Source organism: Myotis lucifugus, unplaced genomic scaffold (genome assembly GCF_000147115.1).
Source record: "Myotis lucifugus unplaced genomic scaffold, Myoluc2.0 scaffold_0, whole genome shotgun sequence".
Taxonomy (NCBI): domain Eukaryota; kingdom Metazoa; phylum Chordata; class Mammalia; order Chiroptera; family Vespertilionidae; genus Myotis; species Myotis lucifugus.
Window position 1 is genome coordinate 53,905,144 of NW_005871048.1, and position 23,281 is coordinate 53,928,424.

Genomic DNA, 23,281 nt, shown 5'->3' on the forward strand with positions numbered 1-23,281 from the left:
ATTTTTCTCAGTTACATATCATACAGAAATTTTTATATTCAATTAGTCTTTGTGTTTTAAAGAGGGTGGTAGAAGTAAGTACCAAAAATAGCTTATTCACTCTGTGCAGATGGGAGAGGGTCTGTGGACATTTACATGAGGAGTTTGTCTTCTTCTGTGTTTATTTTGAAGTGTCTTGGAGTTAATTATGATTTTCTGTTTCATCATCGTTGAGTACCTACCCCATGCAGGCTTAGTTGAAGCTCTAGCCTTTTGGCTTTTCTGTTTATGTTTTGTTATCATGTAAATTATGTAGACTAGATAAATGTATATTTAAGAAAGTCAGTTCATAGGGAGTTTCTGATAGGGCTCTGAATAAAGAGTATGGAAATACTTTTTAAAAACAAGTAAATTATAGTTTAAGAAAAATGATAGATTCTGAAATAGTGTCTGTTGTTACTAAAGTATTAAGCTATGAATATTTCTAGAGCTACCTTTTTAATCCTGCATGTAATAGAGCATACTGGATGCTTTCTGTACCAAAACAAGTCAATTTAACATTTAAAGGGAGAGGCAGCTCTGTATTCCAAATTGAAATGTCATTATAATTGAATGAAATGGCCCTCATGGAGCAATAAAGAACATAGGAAGCCAGTGTTTTAAGCTTTTGTGCAACCTTCAGCTTAAGTGGCTGTCAGATGTTATTACTGTATTACTTAGGGTGGTTAAAAAAAAAAAAGAATCAATAGTTTTGAAATATGGGACCTGGACGCTATTCCTATTTGAGGATATGATTTTTTTTTAAATCTGTTTTTATAGATATGTGATGATTTTATATGTTTGAATTTCCTTCTGATGGGAAAATTATCTACAGATGTCCCATGTCCCCCGTTTTGTCCTGCACCCATAAACAAGTGTGCATCTTGATTTATGTCCATAGCAGACCAAATGCATTTGAAGTCCTTCTCTCAAATATGAAAATATCTTTGTTCTGGCCTTTCTCTTTTGTTGGCAATTTCAGCCACCTCTGTATTTTGTTTCCTCCCTCCAGTCTCACGTCTGTGTGCCTCCTCACTCCTTAAACTCCTCCCCGCCCCCACCTACTCCCTGCCCCTTTCTCCCATCTTATCTGCACTCCCCATCCACTCTATTCCCGTTTTCCTGAATTAAATGCAGCTTTACACCTTGTGCGCTTAATTGCATCAGTTTTTGTTTAGATTCCTTTCCCCCTTTAAACTGCTTCTCTCCCCCTCGTCTACTTAGCAAGCTTATCTTCTCTTTCCAGTACCCAGTGCAGTGCTGGCATGTGCAGTGTGTAATAAATATTTGTTAAAGAAATGAAAGGAATAAGTAACAGAATGAAAAAGCAGAGTCTGAACATTATCTTACAAATGGTACGGCTGAGATTCAGAAGGCCTCCTCGTGCGCCTTTTATGACACAGACCAGGGCTCAGTAGTATATGGTCTTCCCACCTCAGCATGTTCAGGTGCGCACACCCGAGCATTCTGACTCATTTGGCATCTGCATATTGGTTTACATCTATTAGTTGTAGTACGCGAGAGACGATGGTGAACCTTTGTATTTTTATTTATTGATTGATTGATTTATTTGTTTATTTTTTGAGTGATGGTATTGTGAAAGTCTAGTCGGCCCAAGACAGCCAGGGACAGACCTGTACGCCGACAAAGTCTGAAATATTGACCCCACGCGAGGAGGGCGGGCGCTCACAGAGGGAAGCGGCCGTCCTTGCTGCGCCGGGCTGGTGCCCACTGATGCTGAGGAGGGTCAGGGAGCAGGGAGCAGGGATCCGTTCTTGGTTGGCAGAGGCCGGCTTAGAAGAAGCAAGGGATTACTTTGGGGTTGGGTACTGTCAAGAGGACAGTTTAGCAGTTGAGTGTCGCCAGTAATGTTTATTTAGGGGGTGAGACGAGGCACAGTAGGTCAGAGGGCAGCACTGGCAGGAAAGCCGTAGCCCCGAAAGAGGGGTGGTCTGGCACTTTACAGCTGCTGCCAGGCCTTGAGGGAAACGTGGTTAGCCTTGCAGCTGGCCTTCTCTGTGTCGTCCTCCAGCCGGTAATAGCAGGGCTGTTTTCTCTCTCAGCCTGAACTGATTGTTACTCTCTCAGCCCAGTTTTTGATGGTTTTGTGTTTTCTGGTGTGTGTAACTCTTCCCAGTTTCCCCCGTACATTCAGAGCCATTCTCTGAATTTGATCATCCCACTGGCCCTCTTAGAAAGATAGGGGGCGATGACTGTAAACTTTCCGGTTCTCGCTCTCCCATCCTCCTTTGTCTCTACACATCTGTCCCAGTTTCTAGGAACTAGAAAAACTGTCTTCAGATTGCCGCTGGGCAGATTTATATACGTTTCATAGACACCTCATTTCAACAGGTTCAGTGTATGAACTCATCATCTTAGCCCCAAACATCCTTCTCCTCCTTTATTTTTATGATCTAAACCAGAAACCTTAGGCTCTCCTTCTACCCTGAAGCTTTTTTCTCTCTGTCTCCATTCAGTTCAGACTCCTCTCAGTTCTGTTCCTAATATCTCTTCAGTTGGTTCACTCTTGGCCGTCGTGCTGCTCTGGGGTTTGTCCTCATTGCTCACCGGAACATTGAGCTGCCTGTCACCCCCCACGCCAGGCCATCGTTCATGCCGCGTTCAGGTGTGTCTTCTTTTTAATGCACTGCCTGCCCAAGTCTGTACCACACAGCATGGCATTGAATAGTTCTCATAATTCGACTCCCACCTATTTTTTCAGTCTCCTTGCTTTTTACTCCCTCTGTGCCATTCTAGGAATTACCTTTGTTTAATTTTAATTTAAAATTTTATCTTGAGATTGTTGAAAATATTACAGGTGCCCCCCCTTCCCCCCATTGATCCCCTCCAACCCCCCTTCCCTCATCCCCAATTTTAAATTATTTAAAGAATGGTTTTATGTTCACAGTAAAATTGAGAGTAAGGCACTGAAATTCACCATATATTCTTTGCCCCCACACATACATAGCCTCCCCCATTTTATCAAGATCCCCACCAGAGTGGTACATTTGTTACAGTCAGGGAACGTTGACACATATAATCCTGCAAACTCCATCCATAGTTCACATTAGGGTTCACTCTTGGTGCTCTACATTCTGTGGGTTTTGACAAATGTAGAATGCCAGGTATCCTTTATTATAGTGTCATACAGGCTGTTTTCACTGTCCTAAAATCCTCTGTGCTCTGCCGATTAGGAGTGACCCTTTGGGGCCTGTATACTTGGAGACTTATTTGTGCATTTATGGTGCCCTGGTTCTAATTCCCTCCCTCTGCTACTTGATTTCTCATGTTCTTCTGGATACATCTGAAGAGTCACCTTCTCTGAAGCTTTATTTGACACCCTCAGGCAGCATTTTCCTAGCACTTAGTGTATATCCCTGTTATAGAACTTATCAGAGTTTATTAAATTGTACATATTTACCTTTATTCTTCTCCACCAGGCTTCTTTGAGGACAGGGATTGTGTCTTATCTTAATAAGCTAATATATAACAGCTATTCAATAAAAATATACACAAATAGATGTCCCAAGAGTCAGTGAACATTTTCCATGAGAGCAAACTGAAGGTAGAGGCTTTGCCTAAAAGCTGATGAAGGGTAGAACTGGGATTCCAATCTGGACCTTTTCCCTGACACCCAGGTGCAGCAGAACCTCGTCTCCGGGTGCAGAGAGGATGAAAGGAGACGGACACAGTGGAAATAGTCTTGTTGTGAGTGAGGTGTTAATGCTGTTACACCAAAAGCACCAGCCATCAAATAGAAACACAGTGTTTTTGAGTGTAAAACACATAGGAGAAAGGAGAAAGATGAATCAGGAACTGAGAATTTTGAGCTTCGGAAACGGGAGGTAGTTCGAAGAGATAGCTGTTCGTTGTTGCGGTTTAATGCTTCTTGACAGTAGCATTTTCTGTGCCAGCACTGGGTTGTGCTTTGAGTTAATGCTCATGAGGCATCAGAGAGCACTTGGTACAGGTACTGAGATGCTGTTTTGTGCTTGAGGAAAGGGAGGCTCAGAGAGGTTAAGCCATGGCCGACGTGGCATCAGGGTTGCACCCAGGCTGCCTGCCTCCAGAACTGGCAGGCTTCCCTAACACCATACTCCCTGGTTAAGGAAAGGTAAAGGTGATTATTTGGTCATTTGGGTGTGAGGTGAAAGATGCTCATTAAGGCACTTGTAGCTTGGATGAGAGGTCAGAACTGCAGCAGAGATGAACAAGGCATCCAGACGGAGGAGGTGGCTGAAGTGGGAGTAGAGAGCGCTCTGGAGGAGCTGGTAGTGATGAGGTCTGCAGGGAGGCTGAGGTCTGGTGGATGTTCCTTTGGGTGTGGGAGGAGGAAGAGAAGCACTGAGAGAACAGGAGAAAGTTGCCAGAAGGGAATCACATTCAGTATAATTCATGCCACTGAGAATTCAAGGGAAAGGTTGATTGTGAAGTTGGTTAAGAGAAGTCCTTTAAAATGCCTTAAAAGAATAGTTTGATGTTTAAGGTTGGTTTTTCTTTAACACTGGCAAAAACCCCCACCCCAAGTGTATTTTATTAAGATGCAAGTTGTACAAAAGGATGAGGTATTTTTCCCCCTTGTCATCATGTGTCACAAGTGATAGTAAATTTTCTATACTTCACCCCATCCTTAAATTTTTGAAAAATATTTTTCCCTCTTAAAAAAAACCCCTCTCGTTATTTATTTCAAAAACCTAACATCAAGGCCAGGGAGTAGATTCAGTCAGAGCCTCCCTAGGGTCTAAAACGGCAAGAAAACCACTTTGATCCTGAGGAAGTTCTGATTATAACTCTCTCTAGATTTAAGTCAATGGCTTAAATAATGTACTGGGCTTTTCCACAAAATTCACTCATTCCCATTTTTTAAGTAAACATTTGTAGTGACTCCCAGTACAAGTGTGGTCTTCTCGACCTCAGAGTTTAGGAACTAGATGTGGGATGTCTTCACTCTGTCTTCAAACAGCTCATATGATAATGAATGACTACCTAAAATTAGGGACATTTGAATGAGTTTTGGTTACAAAAGGCACAGCTGATGCACATTTCTGGGGAATGGTAAACTAAAAATAGGATTAAAGTAGCACTTTACCCAGTGGTATTAGGTTAAGCAAACATGTAACTTAGTTTTAAAAGGTGTCTTTCACTCCTGGGGATGGGGTGGCTCTTTGCCTCCCCCGCTTAATAGGCTAATTGGAGTCACTATAGGCAGTTTGAGTGGTGAGTACACTTAAAAAAATTAGTTGCTAGCACTATTGAATTTTCAATAAGTGGAGTCAGCATCTGAAACAGTTCAGGATTCCACATAACGGCGTTTTATTTAGTACTCTAGAGCGTGTTAAATGGCTCCCTTGAGCACTAAAGGCATCACTCCATTTTCCAGGACCTGCGAGAAGTCTGGCTCAATTATCCTCTCCACCCACTCCAGGTAAGTGTGGCCTCTGCTCTGCAGTGAGCTTTATAGCTCCTGGTATTCGTGTTACTTTAGTTTGCTTTTTTTTCCTGTCCTGCTTTTATCCTTAGATTCCCTTCAGTTTCATTATGACTTTAAGCTGGGGTGTCAGAACTGGAAAACTTCAGAACAGATAGTAAAATGACCCCATACATTCCATTTTCATGGTCTGGGGTAGGGTGGGTCTGGGATGTGTCTTCCCTTACAGGGCAGGAATAACTGTTTGTGTGGTTGAGATCTGCTTCCCCCAAAAAGCGATATTCAAAGCTTATGCTGACTGCAGTATAGCTACACGCCTGCTGTTAAAGAGAAACTATGCAAGCAGGTCTGGGCTTATTACAAAGTAGAACAAAAACTAAATTAACATTGCTGACTTGTAACCTAATTCGGACCTTAGAAATTGAAGGCTTTGACTCAGATTGCATAAATCGTATTATAAATTAAAACTTTAGTACAGTGTGAAAACTGATTACTCAGATTTTAGAATTTAAAAGATCCACACGTTGTGACGTCCTTTTCCCCAGTTGGTTTAAAAGTTCTTACTATTCTTTGTTTAATTTCCATTTTACTTTGGAGATATACATATATGTGTACATATGTATACATATATATACTCATATATACATGTTGTTACATATGCATATATGCATATTGTGTATATAATAAAAATAATCATTAGTGACTGAACTCTCATGAGAGCCTTTAATAAATGGCATTAATTCAAAGTACTTTAGAAATATTTCCTTAGTATGAAATTGCCCAAAGTTGTTGGAGATGTTCATTTCAATTACACTTTTCATATTTGCTCTCTGCCAGTTGTCAAAGGCTCATTATTACGTTGAGCACCTGCCTAGTGACATAATGCTCTCCATTGCAAGCCAAATCCAGTTTCAGGGATGCTCATTTGCCAAAATAGGATGGTCCCTAGAAGACACACAGCAGTCAAGTTACTCTAATGCAGTGGTTCTCAAAGGGCAGTACCCAGACCAGCAGGGAACTTATCAGAAAGGCCAGTTCTTGGTCCTCACCCCAGTCCACTGAATCAGAAACTCAGGGGTAGGACCTGACCACGGGCATTTAACAAGCCCTGCAAGGTTCTGCTGAACACTAAGGTTTAAGAACCTCTGCTTTACTAGATACACATATTCTCTACCAGCAGTTCTTCAGCGGGCCTCCTCCATGGAGAGTTAGTTTAATGCTTGGGATTTTGAACTAACTATGTACAGTACTTGGCCTTGAAATTTGATAGAAGATTAGAAAATATTATTTGAACCCTCTTTAAATATTAGGTTTGTTTGCCATTCTAAAGGAGGAGAAAGAAGCCTTCCATGTTCATTGGCCTTTCAGAAATTTCCACCCAGGGGAGGAGGAATTTGCAAAACACTCTTCTAGAATTGGTAATTACTCTTGCAACCAAAAACTATACGCGATTTTTACTTATTTCTCTTTCCCTAGCTGCAAGAGCCAAATACTGATCGACAACTTATTGAGACTTCTCCAGTCCTACAGAAACTTACTGAGTTTGAGGAAGCAATTGGAGTAATTTTTACTCATGTTCGGCTTCTGGCAAGAGCATTCACGTTGAGAACTGTGGGATTTAACCATCTGACCCTGTGAGTTAAAAGTACCCATGTCGTACCATTGTGACCATTTAAACTGACAGTCCCAAACCATTGGGACTTCATCCATATTTCTAGGAAATTGTGAGATGGATACTAGCCAGACAGTGGCGTGGACCAGGGGATATCCTCCAATCCAGTTACTTTTGGTTTCATGTCATGCATCTGATTTTTTCATTAAGTATAAGAGAAGTGTGAAGGGAATAAACATTTTTTCTGTAAAGGGACAGATATTAAATATTTGGGGCTTTAGAGGCCATGTGGTCTCTGTCTCAGTGATTTGATTCTGCCATAGTAGCATAAAAGCAGCCATAGAAAAAATATAAATGGATGAACATGCTGGGTCCCAGTTTAACTTTATTTACAGAAACAGGCTATGGGCTGAATTAGGCCCTCCAACCCTTGCTCTACATGAGTGATTTAAAGATGAGCTAGTATAATAAAGAGCATAACCAAAATGTTATTTCTTTGCATGCTGTTTTATATTCAATTTTTTGTCAAATCAAATATCCGCAACTCTCTTTAAACTGTAAAGATTAAAGAATCTTGTCATAGTTTTTTAGCATTCTTAAACTAGATTCCAGATTTGATTAATGGAGTATATACAGGGGTGGGCAAAAGTAGGCCAGCTATTCATATGGGAAAATACAAAATAATAAATAATAATACAACAATAAACTCTGTTTTGCATACTCACAACTCTAAACCTACTTTTGCCACCCCATATTTCAATTAAAGAGATAAATTTTAGTAAAGAAAATTCTTACACCTTTTTGCTTTGTTTTGTCTATATAGAGATTGTCTGTGCAAGATTGTTGTCTGTACTATACTTTATCTTTCAATTGATACTCCCCAGCTTCTGATCAGGCACTATATACCAGTCTTTATGTTAGCAGTTGTTCAGTCTTTAGATAGTACTCACTTTACTCTTTTTTGAAACTCAACCTATATAGACTTAGACCTCTTCTCAACTTCAGGTCTTAGGAAATTGTATTTAGTTTTGTGCTTTAAAGCAAGATAAACAAATACATTGGCTTTTGAAATATTGTCGTTTTAAAAAATTCTGGTTGTTTCGAAATCCTAATTGACCCCTTTTCATTGATGTTTCTTTATTCAGAGGCCACAACCAGAGGATGGAATTCCTAGGCGACTCCATAATGCAGCTGGTAGCCACAGAGTACTTATTCATTCATTTCCCAGATCATCATGAAGGACACTTAACTGTGAGTTTGTATTAAGTCATTCCCTCCAATAAGATTGCTTTAATAGAAGGTTAGAAGAGCCAAATATCTAGTTATGTAATTGATGACTTAGTTCTTGGTGGCTTTAGCATGCATATCATATGTTTTTATTCATTTCTTTATGCAAATTGTGTACAAAGCAATATATGGTAAGAACTTACTTTATACTTTTTCATTTAGTGATTACTTTGTGCAAGACATTGAGCTAGGCTTCATGGGGGGAGCAAATATTAGTTGACACCTAGTCCATCCATAAAGAGTTTAAAAACTATTAGAAGTTAAAAATGTAAGTAAATAACTACAAATTCTATCTATCTATCTATCTATCTATCTATCTATCTATCTATTTATCTATCATCTGTCTATCGTGTGTATGTGTTTACACATACATAAAGTATAAGTTATATAAATACAAGGGAAAACCATCTTAAATGTTTTAAAGAGGCATAGGTAAGCTGCTGGCTTGTCCTCTTTAGGAAAAGATCAGGTTTCTTTTGAGTATGGAGTTCTAAGAAAGATTCATTGATAAGGTGATGTTTGAGTCTTTAAAGTTAGCTAGTATTTGGCCTTTGGAAGTTAGTGGGAAGAAATTTCTATACAAAGTCATTCCACACATTGGGAATGCCAAAACAAGTGCACAGCATGACAAATCAGAAGGCAGAGAGGCAACAGGGACTCAGCAGTTTGCTAGACCATGGTGGAATTGAAAGGGACTTACAGAAACAAGTTTAATTGATGGGCAAAGTGAAACAGTTCCCGTTCCTCTCACTTTTGTCTCATTTTATAACGTTTTATTGAGCTTTTTTTATTTGCTGTGTACTTTTACTCTGTAAAGCTGATCAATAATATAGCTGAAATGGTGAACAAACGTATCTGGAAGCCAGTCATGATAGTCTCCAAAGCATAAGAAATAACTCTGGAATAGTCCCTCTAGAATTGGACATTGAGAAAGCAAATACTTTATTGGGCAAAAGAAAAAGACAGTAGTCCCATCTTATCTGCGGTTTCACTTTTGCAGTTTCCATTTACCTGTGATCAAATTCCAATAAACTATTTATAAGTTTTAAGTTGTGTGCAGTTCTGAGTAGTGTGATGAAATCCTGTGCCGTTCCACACTTGCCTGGTATGTGAATCATTGCAAGCATGTCAAATATGCGACCCACTGGCGTGAGTTTGACATGCTAGCAGATTCCTGCTGTGTATGCTACCTGTCCTCTCTTCCTCTCTTCCTGTAATATACTGTAATAAAATAATTTTTATTACAGTATATTGTTATAATTTTTCTATTTTATTATTAGTCATTATTGTTAGTCTCTCACTATGCCTACTGTATAAATTCAACTTTATATAGGAAAACATAGTATATAGGTTTTGGTATTTTTGCAGTTTGAGGCATCCAGTGGGGATCTTGGAAAGTATCCCCCTTGGAAGAGGGAGGCTTGCAGTAGTGCACTATAATGCAGTTTGTTAGTGCACACTCTCTTTTTTATTATGCTTGAAGCAGATAACAAGTCTTTTGTACTTTGCATTCCTACAAATTTTATGCATGTTTTGCTTTGAATAGAATTGGATCTTATCTCTGCAACCATGAACCCTGGAAATAGTTTATATGAGACACAAATATTAGAATTAGAGAGACTATGGTGATTTGCTATGTTTAAATGTGATTTTTCTCAGCAGAATTTCTAAGCCCAACAAAATACGGTCCTTTCACTCACTCACTTGATGAATATTTATTATTGTGCTTCGACCATACCCCTTGAATCATTATATGAGAAATACGCTGTACTGTTATTTTAAATTTAATTTAAAAGGAACAGTTTGATTACCAGAGTTAACTGCTTTTGGATGGAAAAGAAATTGTTTTCCTCTTGAGTTAATATTAAAACCTTAAGAACATATAAGCATATATCAGAAATAAATTAGTGTCTAGAATCTTGCTCTGTGTTAGGGAATCAATAAGTGCTCCTTCAGTATATTCCACTAGGGAATAGACTTTGTAGCTGTCAGAATATCTGGTTGGTCTGAGAAATGGCCAAACCAAACCAAATGGCTTGAAGTAGTAATTTATTTTATGGCCATATAGAGACCACTGTTGAAAATGTGTGACTTAAGTATACACATTCTTCGCTGTATTCACACAAGTTATTTATGAACTCTAGGATTTTGTGGAGGTGGGATATTGTAGATCAGTAAGTTCACTGCTTCCCGTCTTAGTCACTGCATACACACTTCCATACCCCTACCCCAGCATTGAAACCAAAACTCAGAAAGTTGTTCTGTCCAAGGTCTGGATAAAAATAAAACCAGGACTATGATAGTAACTCTGGTTTTGTATTTTTTCCAAAATCATTTCAATACCATAACTGTAGTTTTATTCAAAATGTGTTCATCAGCCTTGCTGTCTTAAAATGACAGTTTTTGGATAGCTTATTAAAAAGATGTTAACAAATGGCAAAATTATTATATATATATATAATGGTTTTTATTAACTATATTCACAGAAAGCATTGATAAAAGTCAATAGGACTAACAGATCTGCTGGCAAAAAAAGATGATCTATCATCAGTTAAACACATATTTCACTAACTCTCAGTGGTGAGAGTGCTTGCTTCCTCCCTCCGGGAAGCACTGTCTCGCATTGGCTTCTGTCACACTGCACTTTCTTGGGTTTCCTCTTACCTCTTTAGCTACTGTTTCTTAGCCTGTTCTTCTGCCTGCAGCCCGTTCTGCTTCCAGCCCTTGCTTCAGTTCCATCAGATGCCGGTTCTGACGGGACTTCTGGATTCCGGGGACGCTTTCCCCGGTGGCCCCCAGTCAAAACCTCACGTGCTTTCCTTCCTGGTGCTTGTTTCAGTTTGTCTGTCCCACTAACCTGCAAGTTCCGCGAGAGCATGTTTTTATGTACTACTGTATGCCCAGCAGGGCCTGGCATACGGTCGGTCCCTGTACATATTTGATGAAGACATAAGTGATAGAGAAGGAAGTGGAAGTGGCACTGGTGGGAAGTGGCCGTTTCATGTTTCAGGAAAGAAGCTGAAAACTTATTTAGGAATGTCTAAAGGTTAAAATTAATTAAAAATTGTGGGGGATTATTTGTTCCAGTTGAATTTCTTGGAGGGTGATGGCAAAATACTCATTATTGTGATTAAAGAACACACAGCCAGTAATTCGCACTGAGAGGCATTAGTTAGCTTTGAGCCGTTGCCTTGCACACTGGTTTTACGGTGAACAAGGACAGTTGAGCAAATGAAATCATGGTTTTCAGGTTTTGAATGCTGATGGGGAAAAACATAGTGTTTTACAAGTTCAAGTCAAAATGGCCTCTTGGGGAGGAACATTGGGCTTACGTAATTGTTCTAGGATGACCGAATTTGATTGGAATGTAGAAGGAAGTGGTTCTAATTCATAGACTGAAGTTTTTGTTTTTTTGGGTAGAACCTACCCAGTAGAGTAAGGGTAAGTATAGTAAGAAGGACACAAAGAGCATTTACTCAGACCAAAATGCCTGTCTTCCCACATTTTCAGGTTTTAACTTTTCAAGTTTTAATTCTTGCATTCTTCTCAACCTTTACTCTAAGATACTGAGCTAAAAATAGTTGCTAACCCCATGCCTACTATGGTGGTGTGCACTAGCAAGATGAACTTGCAGAATTTTTTCTTTTTAGTGGAATAACTTGGGAGAATGAGAAAGCAAGGATTACAAATAAAAAGTTTGAAAACCGGTGATCTAATCCCCTCCTGCCACCTCCAGAGCACTAAGCATAAATCATTCAGACAAACGGTACCCTATCCACAAGATCTCCTTGAGAGGATAGATTCCACAGCCTCCTGGGTGAAAATTTCTGTCACTGGTATAATTTGCCTTCTGCATCCTGCCTGCTCGCATTTGTGTACCTTTTCTTTAGTTACCACGGGAAATGAAGAGCATCTGGCGACACTCCTAGTGTAATAGACCTGTGCGGCACATCCCTGTCACTTCTAATGATATATTCGGCTTTCACCCCATGCTCTCGTATTAAAGTCCTCCAAATAGTAATCACAGTCTACTTATTTCACACCAGGTGTCCCTCTGGTAGCTCGTGTCCCACAGCTGTGGGTTCTTCTTCAGCATCGAGAACGGAGAGAGTGGTTGAAGGAGGAAGCCAATATGGTTTTTTTAGTTGTTTTAAACCAATAAACCTTTTCCTCATTAAAATTTAAGGTTTAAACTAATTATAAAAGACTGCTGTGCTGAGATAATAGAAAACATCCTGAATTCTCAGAAACAGAGTTTGAGATTTGGGATATTTATTTGGGTCCCTGCCAGTGCATCAGGAACTCAGCAGTTTTTTTCGCAGCTTTACAGAGAGCCCCGACTACAGCTTTCTTCATGTTTTCTGGTGATTTCAAATAAAAATAATTTTGTGGGGGAGGGCGGCAGTTGGTTAAAAGGGAAGACAGCTTAGCATTTGGTAAAATGTAGAGCTTTGGAGACAGTTAGTGGATAGGTATATAGAACATTCTACAGAAGACAAATTCACAAGAATTCCTACAACTTCCTATAACCTTTTTGCTATAACCAGAGAGGAAGCATATCTTACCTAATGATGATGCTGTTATGGATAACAGCGGCAGCAAACATTGCTGGGTGTTTATTATGTGCTGGTCCTTGTACTTGGATTGTATATTCGTTCACTCGAATCCTCATTACCACTCCGTGTGGCAGGTGCTACTTCCCCCATTAAATAGATGCAGAAACCGAGCCTTAGAGAGAGATGGGAATTTACACAGGGTCACTTAGCCAGGAAGCGGTAGGGCCACAGTTTGAACCCAGGCAGCCTGGCGCCAAGTCTTTTACTTTTTACTGCATATCTAACAGGAGGCAATGTTTGCAAAATAGTCTTGATAGCTATCGCATGCCCAATTGGGTGCTTAATGTTTGTTTTCTAAACTTCTGCTAAAAAGTAAAAAACAGGTATTTATAGCATCAACATCTGCAGGCTTTCTAACCTCATGTCTTGCCCCCTTCATATTCATCCACCCCTTTAAAAATCATCTCTCTGAAATAAAAAAAGTCTTTGCCACTGCTCCCTTTTGACACCTTTTGGGATTCCTCCCCAGAGCAGGAAAGTACAGAGTTCTTTATATCACCCACAAGGCCCTCTCTGCCCAGAGGCTGGTCAGCCTCACCTGTGTTAGCTCTCCTGCACTCGGCTCTGGCTTCTCCTCCACTTCCACCCAGTAATCAACCTGCTGTGTCATGGTCCCCAGAGCTGTTCTCTTCCTGGAAAACCCTTCCCCACTGTCTCGTCCATCCAGGCTGCTGTAACAAAATACCATAGACTGGGTGGCTCATGAACAGTAATTGGTTGCTCACAGTTCTGGAGGCCGCAAGTCCAAGGTCACAGTACCCACATGGTCAGGTGAGGGCCCTCTCCAGAGTGCAGACTTTCATTGTATACTAACGTGGAGGAAGTGGCTGGAGAGCTCTCTGGGGCTTCGTTTATAAGGGCATTAATCCCATTCATGAGGCCTGCACCCTGGTGACCTAATCACCTCCTAAAGGCCTGATACCATCATCTTTAGGGGTTAGGATTTCAACATACGCATTTTAGGGGGACACAGAGATTCAGACCACAGCACCCACTCTCCTGGCAGACTCATTCTTTTTCAGTTCTGACTCAATATTAGTCAGAATCCAGCTACATGAAAAAAATTTTAAATGCATATGTTCAGGTCACATCCCCAGAAATTCTAATTCCTTGGTTCTTGGAAGAGGTCTGAGCACCATGTCTCAAAAGTGCCTGATGGAACAGTCAGTGAGCCTCTGAAACGTTTGTACCCAGGCAGGCCCTCCAGGGGCTGGTGCTGTCACCGCAGCGTCCACGGCGTGTCGCAGTGGCCGGTCTGTGTGTTGATTCCTCAGAGGTTAGCATTCCCCAGAGGGCAGCCTGGGTGGCTGATCGTCTCGTGGGCCTCAGCTCTCAGCACAGGGCATAGCCTAGCCTCGGCCTCCACACAGCACGCTGCGCTGCCATGACCTCTGGGGGTGTTCTGCCTTGCGGTCCCCTTGATCCCACTGGTTGGCAAGCAGCACGGTTCATTAGGAAGCAGAGTCCAGCAAAGGCCAAGGGTGCAAGTTGTCATTTAAAGTATTGCCATTCAGACTTTTTGTGTAGGTAAAGCATGAGGTCTTACCTCTTTTCAACTCATCTAAATTTGTACTGACTCTAAAAATATGGGTGACTTACAGCTTCCTTCCCCCTTCCAATGACTTAGTTCAGGCTCTGAGTCTTGACAAAAGATCTCACTTTCTGCTGGCCATCCTGCTGCTTTGAGACCTGTCAGGGTGTATTTTAAATAAAACCCGAGCATTCCTGTATCATCTTCACTGCTTTCTTCCTTCCCTCAGACAGTGTTGCTGCACAGCACTGGGTGGGCCCTATGCTGGCAGGTGGCCGTGGGGGCCCGGTGATCGGTGCTCATGTGTGCATCAGGCTTGTTGATTCTGAGGCATGGAACCTCCCTATTGCAGCCTAAATAAGAGTTTTCTCCTCTCAGCAAACTCACATATTGAGAGAGAACCCAACTTGCTCAGCATAGCCATATTTTCAAAATAGCCCTCCTACTTCCCCAGGGCCTCTGCTTGGAGAACCCTGCCCCTGCCAGTAGAAATCCAAACCAAAAAGGATGTCTCCCTTCCAGCTCAATTATTCTGTAATTACAAGATATTAGGCTGGTGGACTCCCTTATTGGTTGGGTCTCCTATTAACGTTATGTGCTAGGCCTTTTTAATTTTGAGCTTCTCCGTGGATATTAGTTTTAATGTAACACTATATTGAAGAAAAGAGTTGGGAGAAATAGGAGAAGGATGGGAGCAAATAAAAGCGAAGAATAAATAGTCTGTAACTCAACAGCAAGCATGGCTTATGAAGATCAAGTTGTAATTCTGCTTCATGAATCATTGTCAGACAAATTAAGAACATATTGTTTCTTATTTATCTATTGTCAAGGATGCAATCTCAAGCATTGAGAATAAATCCAGATTTTCATAAGCTTAGTTGACACGATGGAGCCACAGAGCATAAAACTTGCATCTAATAAAGTGGGATTTGGAGCGGCGGGGGGATGATATAAAACCAGTCCCGCTCGAAGCTGCTTCCTGCTGGCTCCTTGGCCCTGGTGCCAGGGGTGTTTCTAAACAGCGAGGAATTGTAACAGACTAAGAATTTGTTATATCTGTTGATAGAAAAGTCCTAGCTATTGATACATTACTCCCCCCAATCTGAGAGATTGGGGACACTTATTTTCAGATTTGCTGGGTGAGTTCCCATCTTTGTATCTACCCCTCCTGTCTTTCTCCCCTCTCCCCCTAGAATGAGTGGTTAGTGAGTGTTAAAATCCCAAACCAGGCATGTTTTATGGGCACCTCTCCCATGGGTTGGTTGCGTAATTTTCACGCACTGCTTAGTGTTACTACTTGGATAGTAATAGAGGACTCTAGTTCACTGAAATTCTTCATAGAAATTTTTGTTTTGAGTTCCTGAAGTTAAACTATGAAAATTATATTTTCACCTGATTACAGATATAGGGTCTCAGTTTGAAAAACTGTACTTAGTAGTAACCTTTAAAATAATAAAAGTAAAAATGTAGTAAATAATTTAAATATTTTAAATAGTACTTACTAAATCATCACTTCCCCAAATACTGTAATAACAAAATTAGCATTAGTGCCACAAAACTTGAGGCTTACTTTAGACTTTTTAAAAATACTCTTTTAAAACTAATGCTCCGTGGTAGAAAGCAAGTGGAGTTTGCTGGGTGGGAGGCGGATTGTATGACTTGATTGCAAAGGACCACAGGGAACTTGTTTGGGGTGATGGAACCATAGAAGGTTGTCAAAACTCATCTGACTGTACTTAAATGGTGAGTTTTATTGTATGTAAATTATACTTCAGTAAAGTTGATTTTAAATAATTTTAATGTTCCTTTGTTTAATAGCATTACACTTAATGGAAGCTATGACCTTTAAAATAGTACAGCATACCCAGCAACACTGGCCACTGCAACTAAACAACCAAATGAGCTATTTAAATGTCAGTCAGGCAAAGTCCTGGAGTAGAGGGAGCTATTAGGGAGAAGTTCGGAGTGTATCGAGTTTGTCACTGCTGCTGGGGTGTGTGTGTGTGTGAGGGGGGGGGTCCTGAAGACTTAAATAGTCACTTCCTCTGTCGGTCTCGGGCTGCTTGGTCCCAACACCAGGAGCAAGAAAGACACCAGAAGTGAAATGGTTTCTAACTGCACCTCCATTCCTTTTGGCCAGTTGCTGCGAAGCTCTCTGGTGAATAACAGGACCCAAGCCAAGGTGGCGGAGGAGCTGGGCATGCAGGAGTACGCCATCACCAATGACAAGACCAAGAGGCCCGTGGCCCTGAGGACCAAGACGCTGGCAGACCTTTTGGAATGTGAGTCCTACAGCAGGAAGCTGTTTGAACCTGCAAATTCAGAGTTGAAATCAAAAGGACCAACATTCATCTTCCGTTTTCTCATTATTATTATGTTCTGACTAAAGACACCTCTTTCCTATTTTAATTTGTATTTATGCTTTCCTCCAAAGCTTATTTGAAGGAGAATAATTTGAAATTAAGACATTTGAATAATGCAGTTTATGTTCAGTCTGTGTTCAATGGTGCACCCCGCACCCCCCTCCACACCCCTCCACCCTATGCTCAGCCACCACATCCCTGTGGGAAACAGTAACAGAATATGAAGATTGTAATAGTGAATCAGATTTTTTTTTGCCACCCAGCAGCCTTTATATAGGGTCATAGAAGAAAGAAAGATAATTTACTCACTAAATACTAAAACTAATAACCATTGTTTTGAATGAGCTCAAAGCTCTATGGACAAATGTCATATTTTACACTTCCTGATATGGTCTGTTGGCATTATGAATAATCCTGTTATAGCTAACTAAAGGATTATACACATAACTTATTGTTTCTGATAATACTTAAAAATAAGTGGGCCATACCCTGAGCCTTGAAACTTTTTAATGTTAGTGTATTTTTGACAATTGGAATTATATACAGATATTAAAGTCTACTATTCAAAAGCTGCTCATTTACAAAGTGTAAAGGCAGTCTGACTAATGAACCTAAAAAAACTTGTTTTTCAATTAAAATAAAGTATCTTAAAGATTAAAATTATTAAACAATTAGGTTTAGAGAACATTCCCACTGGCTTTTTTTTTTTTTTTTAAGCTCAATGAAAGCTATTTTTATTCTTTTAAAAACTCGCCATTTTCTAACTGGTTTGGCTCAGTGGATAGAGCGTTGGCCTGCAACTTGAAGGGTCCCAGGTTCGATTCCGGTCAGGGGCATGTACCTTGGTTGCGGGCACATCCCCAGCGGGGGGTGTGCAGGAGGCAGCTGATCGATGTTTCTAACTCTCTATCTCTCTCCCTTCCTCTCTGTAAAAAATTAATAAAGTATATTTGAAAAAAAAAAAAAGCCTTAACCGGTTTGGCTCAGTGGATAGAGCGTCAGCCTGCGGACTGAAAGGTCCCAGGTTTGATTCCGGTCAAGGGCATGTACCTTGGTTGTGGGCAACATCCCCAGTAGGGGGTGTGCAGAAGGCAGCTGATCCATGTTTCTCTCTCATCGATGTTTCTAACTCTCTATCCCTCTCCTTTCCTCTCTGTAAAAAAAAAAATCAATAAAATATATTTAAACAAAAAACAAAAACAAAAAAAACCTCGCCATTTGTTTACTTGGTTAAAGTAACTTTTAATGAAATTGTCTTTGAGATCACCATTTATTAATGGAAAGTTAGATATATTGTTATAGTCATTAAGCCCAGTATTACATTTCTCTGTGTTTGAGCAGATTGAATCTATAAATTGTCTCATTTCTGTTCCTGAAATGTAGCTCAGACCTTTGTAAATGGGTGACCTTCTCAAGATTGGTGTTGAGAATGGCAGGCCGCAAGGATGTGCTCATTCTGGTGTCAGATCTGATCTTCAAGTTTTATTTGATGTTAACACAGTTGTGTTTCCAGATATCATTCTTCCCCTGATGTACAATAGCATTTAGTCTATCATCTTAACTAACATAATATAGTCCTTAACCAAACTTAATTTGGTCTTTGTACCTCATAACTTTGCATCTTAATCACACACCTGTATTGTTGCTTCTGATATTAGTGATAGAGAGTTCTTGTTTAAAGAACCATCTGGTAGATGGCAGTGCATTGTATTTATTTTTAAATGTTCTCTTTTTCAGCATTTATTGCAGCATTGTACATTGACAAGGATTTGGAATATGTCCATACTTTCATGAATGTTTGTTTCTTTCCACGATTAAAAGTAAGCTCATATAAAATTTAAATTGGTTGTATGTGTTATACATGGTGATCCCAAAACCATTACTAAATGCTCTTTGGGGACTTGCTACAGGAGTTCATTTTGAATCAGGATTGGAATGACCCCAAGTCCCAGCTTCAGCAGTGTTGTCTGACACTTAGGACGGAAGGAAAAGAACCAGACATTCCTCTGTACAAGTGAGTACTCTCGGCCCACAGGCCATCCGTTCCGGGAGCTTAGAGATGATGCTCTGGTTGTGTGGAGGGAAAACTAGTCACTGTGGTGACTGTGATCAGGGCCCCAGATTGAGACTTCTTAACTCGCACTCGGCCCAACACTGAAACTCTTTGGGCCTCTCAGTCTTACAGCTCGAAGTAAGTGGGTCACACTTGATTATCTAAGCTTTTCCCATCTCTATAATATGTTAGAACTACTCCCTGTGAGGAAGACATATGAAGGTTAGGACACTGAGATAGGGGCAATTCAGATGAAATAGTTGTTAGATACATTTTTGTATCTTTATTAAAAAAAAATATATATGTATATATATATATTATTGATTTCAGAGAGGAAATTAAAAAAATATATATATATATATATATTATTGATTTCAGAGAGGAAGGGAGAGGGAGAGAGAGATAGAAACATCAATGATGAGACAGAATCATTGATTGGCTGCCTCCTGCATGCCCCCTATTGGGGATTGAACCCACAACCTGGGCATGTGCCCTGACCAGGAATCGAACCATGACCTCCTGGTTCATAGGTCAATGGTCAACCACAGGCCGGGCTGTCTTCTTATTTCTTGTAACCTCTGCTGTGTGTCTGGATTGGAAGATTGTGTCTGCTTAATTAGTAACAGGACTTGAGTGTCCCTGTCCACCTCCTTGCAGCCTGTCAGCCTCTCCCTGTGGCCTGACAGATTCGCTCTCTTAGGCCGTCACTGTAAGAAGCGGGCAGTTCTCATTGCTGCTGTTATTCAAATATTTGGAACTTTTCTTCTCAGAATGTGTATCAAAAGCTGCCATGTACTTTAGAATATCGTTAGTGACAAATCTTTATTCTTTGAGTGATAACCAGAAATTCAATAGGAATGCGGGGCACTATACACAGAACCCCGGCTTTGATGAAAACAGCAGGTTTGACTCAGAAGCCGAGTAATTATCTTGAGGCGCTCACACATTGATTCAGAAGGTGATTTCAAAGAGGAATTACAAAAAGGAAGAATTATCCAAATAGGTGGGGTGCCTCCCAAAGCGTTATCTGGATGCGCGTTTTTGAGGATATAAAAACCCAGTCCCAGTACTGGTTCACCGCTTGTCTATACACACAAGGTTGCGGGCACACACACTTGTGTGATTATTCCATATGGAATAGAAGCCCCCTTGCCTCCGACCTTTTCCAACTTCTGAAAACTCAAGAAAAAACACCGAGTGGTAACAGGGAATTTTAAATCCTTTTATATGTTGTTATTTAACAGTCACAACCCAATATAGGCTTTCTCCCTAAAAGAAAAACAGGCCAGGAGAAATTTGTGTCACCCACAGAAAGCTACTATACATTGTCCCAAGAAACTGTCACTGCTAAACAATGTTTCCTTTATTGGAGAAAAAAACTCCTAGTGTTTAGAAATAGTACTTTCATACATGCCTAATAAGCATAATGAGTATCCCAACTGTATAACATGAAAGGCTCCGAGTCTTTCCTCATCAAAGTGATAATTAAAGTTGAAGAAACAAACTGGGGAAGATAAACTTCCAGTGGCGCAGGCATGATTACTGTAATAAGTGCTACCTTGCAGCCACCGCGTGCTTTCATCCCACGGAGATGTAAACACTCAGGAAATGACGGCTCCCTTCTCATAAATCCCCAGTGAAAGCCCAGGTGAGCTTGTCCCTCATCGAGATGAAGGGCTTGTTAAACATAGTTTTTCCAAGATTAACGGGTCCGTTCCATTTTCTTTTGTCGGCTACTTTTAATTTCCCTTTTCCACAAAGTTATCAGTTTCCCCGCATTTGAGATCTGCACCACGTCATTAAAATGCAGAGTACCCAGAGTTTTGTTTTTTGGCACTTGTGCGCTCAGCATTATAGCATGCCTCTGAAATGATCTCGGATGTTTCAGAAATTAAATACGTTTTCCGATCTTCCAGATAGGCTAAGAGACATCAGGAAGAGTCCATAAAGGATGTGAAACCATTCAGACGTGGCTCGAGGTGTATTACCCAGATACTTATTGTTTTTAGCTGTGCTGAGCACCCAACAATGAACAGACCAATATGGTTCCCTTTCCACTGAGAAAAGTTCATTTTATGATACTTGGGATATGCAGGCTTGGACATTGCTTAAAACTATTTTCCGCCTCACTGTTAGCCTTCAGATACTATTTATGATTTATACTATTTATACTTTGGGGGGAAATGTATACAAATCCGTGTTAGAATTTTTTAAATTTCCTATTTCAAAAGCTCTCTATATTTGTCAGGCTTAGCAAATACAAAATTTACTCCTTTAATTTTCGTATTACTTTTTCCTTCCTCTGTCTAAGCAATAAGTACATGTTTTTCTTGGAGTTACATATTAGCAATAACAACTAAATAACAATTTTCCATAATTGATCTTCTTCCCTTTCCCTCTCAGGACTCTGCAAACAGTGGGGCCATCCCACGCTAGAACCTACACGGTGGCTGTTTACTTCAAGGGAGAAAGAATAGGCTGTGGGAAGGGACCAAGGTAGGAGAACTGCCTTTAATCTCTTCACATGAGAAGTCCCTGCTTGGCATTTTCAAACTCTGCAGTCTGTCTTGTTTAAATTAGAGTATAGAACAGTGATGGCGAACCTATGACATGTGTTTCAGAGGTGACACGCGAACTCATTTTTTGGTTGATTTTTCTTTGTTAAATGGCATTTAAATATATAAAATAAATATCAAAAATATAAGTCTTTGTTTTACTATGGTTGCAAATATCAAAAAATTTCTATATGTGACACGGCACCAGAGTTAAGTTAGGGTTTTTCAAAATGCTGACACGCCGAGCTCAAAAGGTTCGCCATCACTGGTATAGAATGTTCGAGGGTAATAAAGTGAATCTCAAGGATTAATGTCTCCACCAAGCCCAGCCCCCAAACTTGAGCATCTGCCTTGGATGTTGGAAATGCCATTGCTCAAGGGGCTTTGGCTACCTTGAGAAAACCACATTATCTGGTGCACAGGTCAGGGCTGTCCTGTTTTAGTTGCCCACAACAGAGAACCCCACGTTGCTGCAAGCACTTTAAGAAATGTCCTGTGTGACGTCATTAGGCATTTGATCTCTTAGTGCCACTCGAGCTTTGTGGAAATGCTAATGTCTTCAGGTGAAAACAATTTTGTGTATTATCACCTTTCTTTGAACCCTCTAATCTATGTGTTAAACTGAGAAGTGATTAGAAGTCTGTCTATACCTATATTTTTTACTCTTTGCCTCTTTAAGCTTTACACTGAGGATATTGAAATTTAAGTAGGAAATACTTCAAATGTAATATAAATGGAAGGCATTTTACTGCAGTATTAAAAGTGTGGAACGAGTAACTTAAACAGGCTTGAGCAAATAAATGACATTTCTGCATGCCCTTGTGTATATTCCTATCTGCAGTTCAGTATGTGACAGTAGAAGTAATCAGATAAATTTTATGTGCCAAACATGAAAATCAGCCTGAATAATGTGTAGCCATACCATTTGTTTTTGAAAAAAGACTCTTTAAATTAAAGTGCACCTTACCTATATTTGATTTAACAGTATCCAGCAAGCGGAAATGGGAGCAGCAATGGATGCACTTGAAAAATGTAAGCCTATCTCTTTTTCTATAATTATATGTTCATAATGTAATGAGTGTTTTATGGGAGGAAAATGGGAAAATAGAAAAATGGTAAGTACTGATAAAATGTGATCTTCTTTTCTTCATAATTAGTCTTCACAGAGAGTGCAGTAGAATGTGAGATATGTATAAATGGGCTTATAATTTTATAAAAGTGCCCCTGAATGCCTTTTGATGTTCATTTTCCTTTTTTGCATAGAGTCACACTCTCAGCCCAGGTACCCCATATGAACAACCTAATGTATTTCTTTCCATAGATTTCTAAAATCTTACACATGCAAAGGATTTTTCCTTTTAGTTTTTGGCCATTGTTTTATGGAAATGGGATATCTACATACTTCCGTGCATCGTTCTTTTCTTGCTCATTTTGGGCAGCCTTGCGAGGTATAGTGGCTTCAGTTTGCATTATAGTTCATGCTGTAAATGTACCATAGTTCATTCAGGTTTTCTTTATTTTGTTATTGGTGGACACTTTGTTTCTGGTTTTTCACCACTGTCGACAGTAAATATGTATATACTCATGCTTTTAGTTCTGTGGGAGAGATTTCCCAGAGTGGGACGGCTGGATTGAAGAAACTTCAATTACATAATTGGCCATGTATGGAACTGCATAGTCTTTTGTAAATTGAAGGTTTAAGTGCAAGAAATTTTTCTTCTGAGGTGTATTGTCCGCACAGCAGAACCTGTGGCAAAACATGACAAAGCTATTCGATTATGCTTCAAGCTCGATTATGCTTCAAGTACCAGCTGAAGG

The 23,281-nt window shown here is 40.1% G+C and overlaps 1 protein-coding gene across 1 annotated transcript in view; it reads left to right on the forward strand.

Moving 5' to 3' along the window:
* Positions 1-23,281, forward strand: part of DROSHA (drosha ribonuclease III) — a 105,383-nt gene that overhangs the window by 78,750 nt on the left and 3,352 nt on the right. Inside the window, exons 27-35 of the mRNA XM_023757055.1 lie at positions 3,604-3,726; positions 5,399-5,443; positions 6,923-7,080; positions 8,204-8,309; positions 16,633-16,774; positions 18,593-18,675; positions 18,766-18,869; positions 21,312-21,404; positions 22,449-22,495. Of these exons, the coding sequence (XP_023612823.1) occupies positions 3,604-3,726; positions 5,399-5,443; positions 6,923-7,080; positions 8,204-8,309; positions 16,633-16,774; positions 18,593-18,675; positions 18,766-18,869; positions 21,312-21,404; positions 22,449-22,495 (901 nt within the window). The remainder of the gene's footprint in view (positions 1-3,603; positions 3,727-5,398; positions 5,444-6,922; positions 7,081-8,203; positions 8,310-16,632; positions 16,775-18,592; positions 18,676-18,765; positions 18,870-21,311; positions 21,405-22,448; positions 22,496-23,281) is intronic.